Raw genomic sequence first — 15,236 nt, forward strand, 5'->3', positions numbered from 1 at the left:
CATAATTAAAAAAAAAAAAAAAAACAAAGCCAACATTACAGAACTCGCAGCTTCTTCGCAAACTTGACGACGATCCATTTTTCCATTGCCGTTTCCCTCTAAAGTTTTCTTCATTTCTCGCTTAATCTCAACTCGAGAACTAAACTTTGTTCGATTTTTTATTGTGCATTTGGTTCGTTCTGCTTCCGAATTTTCGTCTTTGTATTTGTTGAGCGGTAAGAAATTCAGTGATTAAGATGAATCAACTCTGCTCACTGTTTACATCTTCTCAGGAAGATCACTAAGCCGTTTCTTTCTCTCAAGTGATTTTTATTTGTTTCTAGGTTTAATCTGGTTTCTGTTAACTGTTTGGCACTCATTTTAGGGCTGAAAATGGCTGTCGAGGAGAAACCTAGAGCCGATAATTCCGCAGAGTCACCGACTTCGGTTCTGGAAGATGAGGTATTTAACGGTTTCTTGACTGTGGTTTTGTGTTCTGTTTAATCTTTTGTGCCTCGTGATTCTTTTGACATTGGAAATGACTTTATTTGGATATTTTAGTAGGAAAGAAAAGAATCGATTTCGTGTTTTTAACTGCTTTCGAGAAGAACTTTTAAACGTTGCTTAAGAAAAAAGGATTGTTCTGTACCTGAAATCATATTTTATTATTGAAAACGTAGATTGTTCATAATACAAATAGAGAAAAGGGAGCTTTCTGGGAATAATTATCTTAATGCGTAATGATTAATCTCTCGTTTTTCTTCTAACAGCCGCATGGGAAAAAGAAAGATTTCCTTTTACTCTCCTTTTCGTTTAATTACTTCCTGTCAAAACGGTGAGTTAGAAGATTTTTCATTTTTCCCTTAAAAAGGTTTTCCCTGGCTCTAACGTGTTGGCACTTGAGGCCAGCATCTTTGTTTATTAGCACTGACTTATATAAAGTAACGTTTGTGGTGAATTTCACTAAGATATGGTGGAAATACTTCCAACTTCTTGGCAATGTTAGATTAAACGGAAGGGAATATGTGGTATACTTGAGATTCCTCATTCCTACGCGTTTGTTTTCTTGTGCATTATTTTTGGTATCGTGCTCAAATGGGCTATTTTTGCATGTCCATGCATTGCAGTAGCGAATATTTCGAGTATGGTGTATCCAATTCCTACTGAACTGGTATCTCTTTTTCTAATGCTGCGCCAAATTGGTTTATGACTTCTTTTTCTACCTTTTTTCACGAAGGATTTATGTAATGGGGAAAAGGAGATTAAGTTGGAGGAAGATATCATTTTGGAAGCAAAAAATGGGGATTCCTGTCTTATATCAAAAGAAATGGCTGAGGAGGAACAGAAATTGCTGGAAGCTCGGGTCAAGGAAGAGGAAGCAAAAAGACTTGAGGATTCAACAGAATCTGCAAAGTTGAACGACAATCAGTTTACCAAATTGGATGAACTTCTCACTCAAACACAGTTATACTCAGAATTTTTGTTGGAGAAAATGGATGACATCACTTTTGTATGTCAATGTGCTGTATAATTTATGCATTTTGAAGTTATGCTCCTTTTCTGCCCCTCATTGAATTTTTATTTCAACTATTTACCAGAATGGAGTGGAGGAAGATAAGAAAACTGTTGAGAAGAGTAGTGGGCGTGGTTCAAAGAGGAAAGCTGCTCCTCGTTATAATAATGTAAGAATTATGTGCTTCTTATGTCTTAGCATCTAGGGGTTTTTCTAAAACCTTTTTAAATTTGACATTTTAACCTCAGGTAACGTGTTTTTAATTGAACTTCTTCTATATGTTTTATTACTTCAGTACTGTTGGTATATTGCCAAATGAATTCTAACCTGGGATGAAAATGTTTTTAGAGGAAGGCAAAAAGGGCTGTTGCAGCTATGCTGACTAGATCAAAAGAAGGTGAGCAGGATGAAGATGTAAACTTGACCGAGGAAGAAAGAATTGAAAAGGAGCAGAGTGAACTTGTACCTCTATTGACGGGTGGCAAATTGAAGTCCTACCAACTCAAAGGTGTCAAATGGTTGATTTCATTATGGCAGAATGGGCTAAATGGAATCCTTGCTGATCAAATGGGTCTTGGTAAGACAATTCAAACCATTGGCTTCCTTGCACATTTGAAAGGGAAGGGACTGGATGGACCTTACTTAGTAATTGCTCCTCTTTCTACACTTTCAAATTGGATAAATGAAATATCAAGGTACTCTCCTGTGTTAACTTTGTTTATCTTTTAACAATCGAATTGTTTAGACACCTTATTTTTCATTTGTTTTTATGTCTGCATATAGATTTGTGCCCACCGTGAATGCTATTATTTATCATGGTGACAAAAAACAAAGGGATGAGATTCGAAGAAAGTCTATGCCTAGAACAATTGGACCTAAATTCCCCATAGTGGTTACTTCTTATGAGATTGCGATGAGTGATGCTAAAAAAGTTTTGAGGCATTACAATTGGAAATATCTTGTCGTTGACGAGGTCAGCCATTTTAGATCATGCTTCTAATGTGTCTCTTATAAAATATAGTTCATGAATTTTGATAACTTATGGTCCTATAAACATTTTTCTTGAAGGGGCATAGGCTGAAAAATTCAAAATGCAAATTGCTGAAAGAGTTGAAGTACATAACTGTTGAAAACAAACTGCTTCTAACAGGGACACCACTGCAAAATAATTTGGCAGAGCTTTGGTCATTGTTGAACTTTATTTTACCAGATATTTTTTCTTCAAATGAAGAATTTGAGTCATGGTGAGTATGCCTTTATCTATCTATTGATGCTTATAGTCTTCAGATTTGTTTTCCTATTCACGATAATGGAGTGGATGTGAGTTTATGGCCTCTGGAAGTTTGCATTTTTTTAAAAAGAAATAACAGAGTAGTAGCATAAACCTTAAAAGTCATTATCGAGATTGTAGATGCAGGGGATCAAACAATTATCATTACCATATCAAAATCAATTTGCTCCCAACAATTTGTTTTTAGGTTTGATCTCTCTGGAAAGTCTCATGCTGAAGAAAAAGAAGAAACACAAGAGAACAGAAAAGCCCAGGTTGGTAATTCTTTTGATACTTTTTCCAGCATTGTATGTTGCATAAGTTTGTCATATTCAGATATTCAAATCCTGCAGGTGGTAGCAAAACTGCATGGAATACTGAGACCATTTCTACTTCGGAGAATGAAATCTGACGTTGAGCTGATGCTTCCTCGGAAGAAAGAAATTATAATGTATGCAACCATGACTGAATATCAGAAGAACTTTCAGGAACATTTAGTTAACAAGACATTGGAAAATCATCTCTCTGAGAAGGGTTCAGGTAGTTTAGCATTGGGTTTGAGTATTAGTATATGAATGCAACGTGCTTGATGCAACTGCCAATTATGTTGTGGTATATTTTCTTCGTCATCCTGTTTTATCAGTTATCGTATGGTATATAACTGGGGAGATGATATTTTCTCTTGGTTGCCATTTGGCTTTGAAAGTTGCTAAATAACCAGGGGTTCAGGGATAATTTTCAAACTCCTTTTACCTTTCCTGCTCTAATATACTATCAACGTTCAAGATGAAGTAATGGAACTCTAAGATTATACTAGTGTTGACGGCTTTTTCCCAGCACATAGAGTGGGCCGAAGTTAGTGGTGTACTTCTTGGTTTGCTTTGGTTCGGTTGAATTTTTTGAAATCAAATGGTTTTGTTATTTTTGAAAATTAAGAACCGAACAATCTGTTCAATGTTTGACCAATGGTTTGACAAATTGTCCTCAAATTTCTATTTTTGCTTTAACACTTTTGTATATTTTGTTTGTTAAAAAATACACTTTATTGTCACAACTGATTTGCAAAGTGAAAGAATCTAACTAATAACATATTGGAAAGATCATTTATCGACAATTTGATGACAGAACTGATTTTTTTTTTATACCCTGTTCCATTTTATGTTTTGATGATTGTGGTAATTTGTTTTTGAAAATGCAGGACGTGGTTTTAAAGGAAAGCTTAATAATTTGATGGTTCAGCTTCGGAAAAATTGCAACCATCCTGATCTCTTGGAATCAGTCTTTGATGAATCTTGTAACTTCCTCTTATTCTTCAATCTATCATGTTAGAGATGTATTATAAAATTTCTCTTAATCCCAGTTTTTTTTCCTGACAGATACGTACCCTCCTGTAGAGCAGCTAGTTGAGCAGTGTGGCAAATTTCGTTTACTAGACAGATTGTTGACACGGCTATTTGAACGCAAGCATAAAGTAAATTGCTTTATAAATCTTGTTTAATTCTTATGAGTTTCGCCTAGTTAACCTGATTGCCTACTTTGCAATTCTATTAGGTCCTGATCTTCTCGCAATGGACTAAGATTTTGGATATCATGGATTACTATTTTAGTGAGAAGGGATTTGAAGTTTGCAGAATAGATGGTAGTGTGAAACTTGATGAAAGAAAAAGACAGGTATGAGCTTCACATGAAATATCCAAACAATTGAAAGTCAGTTGTGTTATGTGTTGTTGGTCTTGTTTTTCCCTCCATCCCGGGTTTTTTCACAGTATAGATGCCAAAATGTTTCAGTATGATGTCAGTTTCTTTCAGTATGATGTCAGTTTCAGACACTGTTGTTCCTAAGAACTATGTTCCATGTATCTGATGTTAGAGCTACGTCATCAATGGAAAATATACATGCATTCACGCATTTCTTTGACCAAAATCCTTTGAGAGCCATGTATAGCAAAGCAGATGAAATTACTAAGGAGTCGTGCTAGAATTTGGTCCAAGCGAGAATTCGTGGATAATCAGAAACACTATTGTAATTTCTTTTTGAACTGATTTGTTTTCTTTGCTAAATTTTGAAAGTAATCTATTCAAGTGAAATAGTTTTCTTGAAAGTACTTTCATAGAGAGGAAAGGGAAACCTAAGAGCATTATAAATGTTTTTTTCTTGAAATTTTTAAAAATACATTTTGACATGCAATACTTTTGAAAAGTACTAATTTGTAGCACCGTGGTAAAAAGTACTTTCTACAATAGGTATGAAAGTACTTTCTACAGTCACGCCAACTTGTTGAGGACCATAAGAGTTTAGTGAACTGATTTTCCCAAAGGATGATTCTAAATGTCATGTCTAAGTCATTGTATGCTATACTGGACATATCCGAAAGGTGGACAGTTTGTTGGACAGTTTGTAAGATGGAAGAGGAATATAATGGCAATCATATGTGGGGAGGGGAGTTCAACATCTTTACCATATGGAGACGGGAGTTCTGATTCTATGGGGTGGGAGCATTTCTGTGGAAAGCAGAAGAAATAGCTAATAATATAGTGGAGGATATACACAGAAGAAATCAAAGAACAAGACATTGTTAGAAGAAAAACAGAATTGTGGACCTCACTATGGCGCAGATGATGCATGCCTCAGTGAGGTCACCTCAACTGATCCGAGCAAGGTTTCTAAGGTGAAGATGAGTTTTTCCTAGTCTACGTGCATGCGTAGGCCTTCCAACTGGTTCATTTTTGTACAAGAAATGTCTGGTTCAAAAATCTCAATACTGCCCTGCATTTTACTTTGTTGCTTTTCTATTTTATTCTTTTGTGTTCTGTTGCTTCGTGCTACTACTTTAGTAGGTTCTGTTGGGATCTTGAGAAATGTTGAGTTTTGAGATTAATCGTTACTTGCATGCTACAAAATGTGTTCTATTCAATTTTATGTAATGATTAATTGAATTTTTCTTTGCATGCCGCAGGTAGACTAGAAATTTTGCAAATATTTCCATCATGATAGTGTTGGTGATATGATGGTGCATTAAGGATGATGTAATTAACCAATTTATGTTTTCTACATGTAGATCCAGGAGTTCAATGATGTTAACAGCAACTACAGAATATTTATTCTAAGCACCCGGGCTGGTGGTCTGGGTATCAACCTTACTGCAGCAGATACTTGTATACTCTATGATAGCGATTGGGTACTTTTCTCGACACTACATTTATTTTTTTCTTTGCCAGTTTCTGCATTGCAATTGACTCACCATGTTGCATATGTACACCAGAACCCACAAATGGATTTGCAGGCCATGGATAGGTGTCACAGGATAGGTCAATCAAAACCTGTACACGTTTACAGACTTGCAACAGCTCAATCTATAGAGGTAGCTTGCTGGTGGTCTTATTCTTTTGTTTTGTGTATTCATGATGGTATTCATTAGTATTCTATGGAATATACTTAACAGGGCCGTATTCTGAAGAGGGCCTTTAGTAAGTTGAAGCTTGAGCACGTGGTCATCGAGAAAGGCCAATTCCACCAAGAACGAACAAAACCCAACGATCCCGATATTGTAGAGGTTTGTTAAACACATTTCAATTCATTTTATCTGATTCTTCACTGCCAACATTTTACTTTTGAATATTTGAGTAGAGTCGTGATGTTTGAACTTTGTAGAAATTTTGGTTGGGAGCCAAGGATATTGAATATAAAAATGGTTCATCTGGCCATTGTTTTTCAAACTCTTGGATTCTCAATTAATATGTTTGAATTTGTCAATTTAAATCGCCACCACCATGAAACCTTTTATTTTCTTTTGACTCTATTGTTACGAAAGCGGCTCTTTCGCCTAGGAGGTTCAATTATGTTTCTGGCAGACCAACATCTCTTATGCCTGCAATCAAAATTTCCATTGTTTCTTACCACATCACCGTTCAACTGCTCGTGCATTACCCGGTTGTGTGAATTTTCAGGAAGACGATATACTAGCACTACTAAGGGAGGAAGATTCTGCTGAAGACAAGATGATACAGACAGAGATCAGCGATGCTGATTTGGAGCGTATCTTAGACCGCTCCGATCTGATTGCCCCAACCGGTTCAGATGACGAGAAATCTAAAATTTCTGGCAATTTATACCCTCTCAAAGGGCCTGGATGGGAGGTGGTGATACCAACTTCAACAGGAGGGGTACTCTCTACACTTAACTCTTAAACTGTTAACACAATAGTCTTGTAGGATTTGGGGACTTGGGGAAAGTGTATGTATTTTGGGGGCTTGTGGTGCATGCAATTTTTGGTGTTTTTTAGTTGCTGAGCATGCAAAATTAATTAGGGCAGCAAGTTCTGTTTTAGGCAAGGGGATAACAATTTGTGAAGAAGGCTGTCTTCTGAATCTAATTTTTGTAATCTTCAAAGCAGAGTTTCTATGGCCATAGAAACTTTCAGGATCTCTGGATCTTTTGGGACTTTAATTAGAAACATTGATTCCCATTCTAGGCCATTTGGGTACAGCTGGTTGAGGAGAACCAAGAACAATTTTGGATATTTGAAAATTTTAACCTCTAAAAGGAAATCTAGAAGTATGGGGTTGTCATTTCTTATGTTTGAAATATTAGAGGATATATTGATTATCAGACTACAGTTGAGCTTAGGATAAATGTAGATGGCACAATACATAGCAACTTTTTCTTCTTGAGAAGAAAGAAATTAATTCGTGGTCTAAATTTCTAAGAAATTGACAAATTTCAGTACTAAATAACCTATGTTAAGTTACTTGAGTAGGTCCTTTGTTTAATTATTTTTAGGACAAAATGGACTTTTGGTTCTTGAAGATTGTAGTTGATGTCTATTTGGTTCATGAAATTTCAAAATAATCATTTTAGTTCTTGAGGTTTGAGATCGGTCCCTAAAGTCATATTGACTGTTAGTTGACTAACTGTAAAATGATGTGACGGTTAAATATAATTAATAAGCAAACTGATTTGGCAAAAATGATTATAATATTAATTTTTTATGATGTGGCATTCCGTCCCCACCCTTTTCTTCAACCTCCCATCACTGTGCTGCAATTCTTTTTTTATTGTCCTTGTTGCCAATGAAGAACAAAGATGAATTTAGCCATCGTACATATTAATCATCGTACACAACATTTTCTTTTTCATTTCTTGCCTTTTCATTTTTCCTTATGTTTCCTACAACCTTCATCTCCCCTATAAAATTACTGTCTTTTTTTTTTTCTTTTTCCAACCAAAATCATCACTTTAATACCCTCATTTTGTTGTTAATAGAGTGAGAAATGGCAAGAGCAAGTTCAGAAGGTAATATCACTATGTGTAAGCGGAAAGGTCCTTGGATATTTGCCTGGGTGTTTCTTTCTCATCCACTCCTACAGAAACTATTTCATGGTTCTTTCTTTTGGATTTTCGATGAAGAGAGAAGAGCTAGAAGAAGAAACAAAAATAGAGAGAAGAATTAGAAAGAATGAAAAAAAAAGAGGAATTGTAGGGGAGAATATGAGGATTCCAGAAAACAAAAAGGCTATAAATGAAAAAGAAATGCTGCTTATGATCTGAATAAAATGTTTAAATTCATCTTTGTTCTTGATTAGCAACAATGGGATATAATAACTTTTGCCGAATCAACTTGTTGATTAGTCATATTTAACCACCCTATCATTTTATGATAGTCAACTTTTGATTGATAATACAAAACCCTAACCACATAAAAAAGATGTGCGACATCTTTTGATTGATAATAGAAATTTCTCATTCAGCATACTTTTCCTCAAAACTTTGATTGTTTTTACTGTCCTTAACTTCAACTTCACTCCAAATATGAACTTTATTCACAACTGTACATGTCTTTTTTAACTCGTCACATCGTGTTCTAAATCTTAATATCTATGTGAAACTTGTCCTTATATATCTTGTCATGTTATTTTCTTTGTTATATTCTTTCTTAGAAATCTTATCTCAAACCATTTTCCAATTCCATCCCTTCACTTACCAAATACAAATGAGTTGTTACTCATATTTTTTATTACAACTCTCTTTCTCAAGCCCCCTTCACTCATCAACATATGTCTACAAAGAATACTTTCAAGGTCCCATATTGCAATTCTCCTACATCAATCTAACCTCATCCTTTTCTCTCCATCTAGTGGCTTGGGGGCCAACTTTAATTTCTCATTGTCTTTACTATTAGACTTAAATGTGCCACTCTTTTCCTTTAGGAGAATTGTCACATTATTTCTATTAATATTTAGCTATGTCAATTCTCAATATCATATTATAAGGATCCAATAACTTTAAATAATTATTAACAAAGGAAAAAAAAAATAGTTTCAATGTAAAGAGTAGCTTCTGTCCTAGAACACATTTCTTTTCTTTTACTATATCGGTATGGGATGTGGGGCATTGTAGTTTATCATAAAGTTTAACTTAAATTACAAGTTTAGTTCCTAAATTCAATGAACTTTCGATCTTGGTATCTAATAAGTTTGCAACATATAGCAAAATTTTAGATTTTATCAATGATAGATACTTATATTTTTCCTATTAATCAGATTGATAGATACTGATTGAAGTCCATCGGTAATATGATCTAAAATTTTGCTATATATTATAAATATTTTAATTTATTTTACTATATTTAAAAATGTCCCTCTTCATTTTTTTTTTTGAAAAGAAAAATAAAAAGCAAAAATAACCATGAATTGCAAAATTGAACGTAGTCCATGAGACACAATGTTCAATTTTACCATCTAATATATGTGTTCATTTAAAAAGGTATAGTTTGTTAAAATTTTATTAAACACAACAAAGTTGAGTGTTTAAGGGCTTTGTTTTGTAATTTAATATACAGAAATAATATAAATATATTACATTATTTTTTGTTTATAAACTTTCACAAATGTCAGAGATTTCTAGACATTTTTTTCACTATTAGGTCTCTAACATTTAAGAAAGTGTCTAATACTTTTATAAATTTCAATTTTGTGCCAAGTAGAATTTTTAGTAATTATGTTATTCGATATATTTTCTTTAAGTAGATAGATCTACTTGACATGAAATTAAAAATTTTAGACCTTTTTGTAACTATTTAATTTTTTTAAAATAGTTTTTTGTAATTAAGTCTATTTTCTACAAAAATTTTTTGTCATAGCTTGTATATTTCTTAAGTAAAATAGTTGAATTTTTTGATAGACCTAAAAAAACTGTTTTTCCTTGAAATTTGGATTGGTTTGTGAAAGACATTGATAAAAATAGATAATGAAACTAGAAATTTAAATGTAAAAATGTGTTTTATAAACTTAATTTTCAAAATTAAGAAACCACACCATTATTATTATTATTAAGTAAAACCTTAATGTTTTCTTAACATAAAATTAAATTTTATATTCAATATATCAATATTTATCTTTTTGTAAAAAAGTAAATATACTTCGGTATATAAAATATTAAAAAAAATTATAAATGACAAGATTTAATATATTTATAAAATATAATAAAATATTAAATTCTATCCGTGATAGATGGACATTATTGTTATCATTCATAAAATATAAAATTTTGTTTTATTTATTTTAATATGTTGGTGCTTGTAAAACATTTCATTAGATATTTTGAAAGTTGAAGATCAATAAAATACTGAAATGTAAAATGATTAAATGATTCAACAATCATAAATAATAATGGACAAAAAGCAAAGTAAAAACTTGAGAAGATAATGAGTAATAAATAATAAAAAAGAAGGAAATGGTGGTTCGAGGAATAAAAGTATAGAAATGGGAACGTGCAACTTTGATGACCAAACAACCATTGGTTGACCAAATTTATTACAAACTCAAATCATCAATGAAAGAAAACGAAACAAAACCTAACAGAGAACTAATGTTTTTTTTTTTTTGTTTCTTTTTTTCCTTCCGGAAACTCCGTACAGTGTGGATAAATTTAACCCCTCATCGGCCACTCACAACTCGCCACCTCGTTTATTTCTCGACAACATTTATTCACTAAGAAAAAGAATTCGATCACGGCTAGTGTGTTCATTGTCTGAAGAATAAAGACATCTGTGGTGTTAGAAGATGTATCCAAAATATTACTCATTGCATTTGTGATTCATCTTGAAGAAAGGAATTCTCCTCTAAGCCATTCTCAAGCTTAGAGGAGCCTAAGCTAAGCTATACGAGTGAAGTTGTCTTTGCTCGAGAGGGAAAGTTAAAGTTCAAGGTGAGAGGATGTCTCATAACTTGAAGGGAGCTTAAGTCTAATTGAAAAGGGAGTCTATGTCTTAAGGAAAGTTTAAGATATTTTTCGCTATATTATAACTTAGGGAGAATTACCTAAGTCACCTTCCAGTAGAGAAGCCTAAATGAATGGTTGAGTGATTGTGTTGTTTGGAAGTCACTATAATCTTGTTACTATTACATATATATAACGCCTTGAGTTTAGGAGGGAAACAAGAATGAACCGATATCACATCTGAATGTAAGTGAAGACATGAAAGTAATATTAAGAAAGACTTAAAAGAAATAAAAATTTAATATTTATACCAACAAAGTGTACCTTCTTTTTTTGAAGTTTATAACAGAAACTCCACAGTTAAACGTGTTTGGTTTGTAGAGAGAACTTTCCCTCTAATAAGTCTAATTTTGGGGATCCGAATTTCAAATCCTGATCTGAATCTTAGACTTGGGGCGATACGAGATACACTTTATTGTAATTACTTATCATTCATATTGGCGAAACTATTTTTTTTTTTTTTGCAAACTACCCGAATACCGTAGTAATATTTATCAAACTCAATAATCTCTGTGTAAATTTTTTATGTTCTATGAAATGATATACTAACACTTCTCGTTTTTTTTTTTTTTTTTTTTTTGTAGTAGATACTTTTATACAAATTTCATGTTTTATCTTTATTTCTTCATTTATTTAATTTAAAACTAAAAATTCTATGAGATCGAATAAAGATTTTCAAATCTAATAAAACCTTGCAAGAAAATGACTTCACAAAATGCTTAACTCGACCACACAATTTTAAGATGAAGTAGAAGAGAAATTCAAAGCTTTGTTTGCACCTAAAGGCTTAATTCGACCCCACAATCATAAAATTTTAGGTGTTGATAACAATTTTACTTTTAGTTTTATGTTTTTAAAAGTTATATATGTTTTTCAGTCCCATAATATGTTTCTCACATTTTTTGTACAAATAGTTGAATTCTTTATCAAATTCTAAAAATAAAAATAAGTTTTTTAGATTTTAAAATTTATTTAAAAAAACATTAACAACAAGTGATGAATAAAATTTATAGGTATAAAATAGTACTTATAAGCTTAATTTATTAAAAAAAAAGTGATTATCATACAAAACATTAAATACTTTATTTTGATCGCTAACTACTCGTTCATCTAATGATAGAGTATCGAGTCATGTAAACAAAATCTTTATATAGCAACTAATAAAACAAATATTCTAGCTACTGTACCCAAGAAAATGATGGACATAAATTAAGGTCCCATTTCATAACCACCCTATTTTTTTTGTTTTCTATTTTATGTTTCATTTTCTAAAGAAACGTACGTGTTAATAATCATCTTCGTTTTTTATTTCCAAAATTTAAAGAACATTTCTAAAAATTAGGTAAAAGTAAAGAAACTATAGAAAATAGTTTCTTCCGGGCCTGTTTCAATTTTTAATTTATTTTTATTTTTTGTTCTCTTAGTTTTCATAATTATATGTTAATTTAATTTTGAAATTTAAATTTTCAATATTTTAGAATAACAGATCATCTTATTGTCGAACTTCAGTTCTAACTTTTAAATTTCTTTTCTGTTCAAATATATTTTATTTTGAAAATTGTAAAAAATAGAATATTTAATAAAATATTTACCCTTTCATATGAAAACTAAGCGTAAAAAATTTTGTATTCTAGTGATTTTGTTCTATAGGAATTAAATAGTTTAACAATTTTTTCTATTTTTCGAAAAACCTCATATTTATTTTATATTTTATGTTTATTAATTTTTTTTATAATGATATGTTTAATTTAATTTTGAATTTAAATTGTAATTTTAAAAAACTCGTTTCTTATTCTAAAAAAATAAAAAATAAAAACATAAAATAAAAAACCAAGAAACACGAATGTTACCAATCAGACCTCCTCGAACGATAAAAAAAAATAAAATTTAAAACAAACATATACTTTAGAAAAAAGAGGGAAGTAAAATAATGATAATAATAATAATAATAATAATGGGAAGAAAGATAGAGAGTGGGGTTGGGGATGAGTGTATATATGTGACGAAAATGCCTTTTTCATTAAATTAAAAATCTTCACACACATTCATTCATTCATTCATTCATTCACAATTCAGTGCCGTCGCTTTCCCTTTCTTTTTTCCTTTTCACATATCATCTACTCTGTATTATAATTTAATGGTCTTTGTGAATTTTTAACGTTACCACATTCCCAAATTCATTACAACTTAAACTCCATTTAATTAATAACTTAATATTTTGTACAATCCATACTTTTTAAACTCTTAGATTATATGAAGTAACAAATGCTTCTAAAAGGATATAAGAGAAGATAACAATCTATGAAAGTATTACATATTTTATTTTTCAAAATATTAATGAAATCCAACAAAATTTTCCAATTTCATTTTGTAATTACAAAACTGGCTTCAATTTAGATTGGTGACCTTAATCATAATTATCAAACCTTAATACCTCTTTTATTATTACTTTTCTTATCCACCCAAAGAGCCGTAGATTTTGAAGTGTATTTTTCTTCTCAATTAATTGACTATATGAAACGAATGTATTGTATCCATGTTTTTGGGATCTATGCTATTTACGAGTTTGATCCTAGAATTTAAGAGTTGTGTTCTCTCTAATCTTAGAAGTGTCTCTTGATATGTAATTTTATATTTTCTAAGACTAAACTTCTCTCTTATTTTATCTAATACACTATTAGTGAACTATGTAAATCTTTACGTTAATTTTCTATTGTTTTCATTTTCTGTTTATCTTTGATTGTCAATTTCTTAACAACAAATATATATATAGTTGTTATTCTAACATCGTATTTGGCTAGTTCCTTGTAACCCTCGTGGTTGTGATAGTTGAAACCCCTTCTTATAGATAGCGTCTAAAAGTGAGATTCTTATGGTTTTTACTACAATTGTGAGGTGAGAGATCGAACCTCCATATTCTTTACAGAGAAGATGAAGGTCATCTCAATACCATTTAGTCAAGCTAACTTTGACAAAGGTAAGTTTATTATATATGTCATCTTTGCTTACACCTCTTTTGTTAATGATACTTAGTTGTTTTATCATGGTTTTTTTAACAAATATGCATGTTTGGTTAGTGCATGTGCTAATAACCACAAGATTTATGGTTTGAATCACTCTATTCACGATGGTACTAAACAACAAAAATTAATAGACTATGAGTTAAAAAATTCAATTAATTTGAATCTTAAAATCGAGTTGGTATGTTTTTATGACTTGTAAATGTTCACATAAAGAAAAATTGTAGGATTATCAAATTCAATAAGTAAACTTTAAATTAGAGAATAGCAAAACTAATAACAAAGAGAATGTGTTGCTAAAAAGCACTAGAAACAATGACAGTCACAAAATGACAAGTGTCAAAACTGAGTAACCTTGAAGACGAAAAAAAATGAACGTAAAGATAAAGATGACAGTTTGATACATGCAAAAGTATGAAGGCAATCCAATCTGTAAAGATAAAAAGTCTTATAAAAACTCAAAGTCAAAAGCATATCATTTATATCTAAAGCATCAGCTGAACACAAAATAGAAAACAGAATACAGAAGTCAGAGAACACCATGTTTTAACTGCTCCTATCAAACTATGTTTCTGTCCTTTCTGCCGAGTCAAACAGAGGGTTAAATCAACCATCATTCTTTTTTCCCTTTTGCTAAATCATCTACTCCTTCAAAAGCTTTGTTGAAAAGCTACCTTAAGCTAATGAGTTAAGTTATATCATGTTTCAACATTCCCCTTAATTTGTTGACTTAAAGAGTCAACGAGTAGAATACAGTATTCATTGTTGAACTTGATATTATCTAATATGCAATCATCCCACATGAAACATAAACAGATGTTCGATCAAAAAACAAACATTATTGTGACATTTGATATTAAATTTCCCACACTAGACAAATAAAAAAATTTCACAACTTTTATAATATAAATGAGAACTACCTTTAATTTCATTGTCGATTGTTAGTTCATTATAATTAGTTTTGATATGAAAGTTTCATATTATCTAATAAATTTTAAAAGCAAATCACATTCAAAATATATGATATAATTAGTTTCATCGGATACAAGAATGATGATCCTAAAGATAATTAGGAGTCAAGATTATATAGGAAATTTATATAGGGATACACATTGAAAGGCTCACAATAAATGCAATATTTCAATAGAAGCTATAGGGAACGAAATACAACGAAGG

The 15,236-nt window shown here is 31.4% G+C and overlaps 1 protein-coding gene across 2 annotated transcripts; it reads left to right on the top strand.

The window, feature by feature from the left end:
* On the top strand, positions 1-7,347 carry LOC103494379 (ATP-dependent DNA helicase DDM1). Of its 2 annotated transcripts, XM_008455514.3 has the most exons (16): positions 4-215; positions 365-441; positions 1,217-1,489; positions 1,578-1,661; positions 1,841-2,187; positions 2,276-2,465; positions 2,561-2,736; positions 2,971-3,037; positions 3,116-3,302; positions 3,961-4,056; positions 4,139-4,233; positions 4,314-4,433; positions 5,822-5,941; positions 6,026-6,124; positions 6,206-6,316; positions 6,711-7,347. In XM_008455514.3, exons 2-16 carry the CDS (start codon positions 373-375, stop codon positions 6,948-6,950), a joined length of 2,274 nt encoding a protein of 757 aa, XP_008453736.2. In that variant the 5' UTR covers positions 4-215; positions 365-372; the 3' UTR covers positions 6,951-7,347. The 2 variants fall into 2 exon arrangements, 1 of the variants encoding a protein (XP_008453736.2); XR_001763251.2 differs by lacking the exons at positions 6,026-6,124; positions 6,206-6,316; positions 6,711-7,347 and adding an exon at positions 5,158-5,431 and having other exon boundaries at positions 1-215.
* The last annotated feature ends 7,889 nt before the right edge of the window (positions 7,348-15,236 follow it).

The sequence above is a fragment of the Cucumis melo genome, chromosome 7, assembly GCF_025177605.1.
Source record: "Cucumis melo cultivar AY chromosome 7, USDA_Cmelo_AY_1.0, whole genome shotgun sequence".
NCBI lineage: Eukaryota > Viridiplantae > Streptophyta > Magnoliopsida > Cucurbitales > Cucurbitaceae > Cucumis > Cucumis melo.

What these genes read in the sequence shown, in the direction of transcription:
- LOC103494379 (XM_008455514.3), top strand. Translation starts at nt 373, where the DNA reads ATGGCTGTCGAGGAGAAACCTAGAGCCGATAATTCCGCAGAGTCACCG. An exon ending in AATGAAGAATTTGAGTCATG is followed by an intron (nt 2,737 to 2,970) that starts GTGAGTATGCCT and finishes ATTTGTTTTTAG; the next exon opens with GTTTGATCTCTCTGGAAAGT. An exon ending in CAACAGCTCAATCTATAGAG is followed by an intron (nt 6,125 to 6,205) that starts GTAGCTTGCTGG and finishes TATACTTAACAG; the next exon opens with GGCCGTATTCTGAAGAGGGC.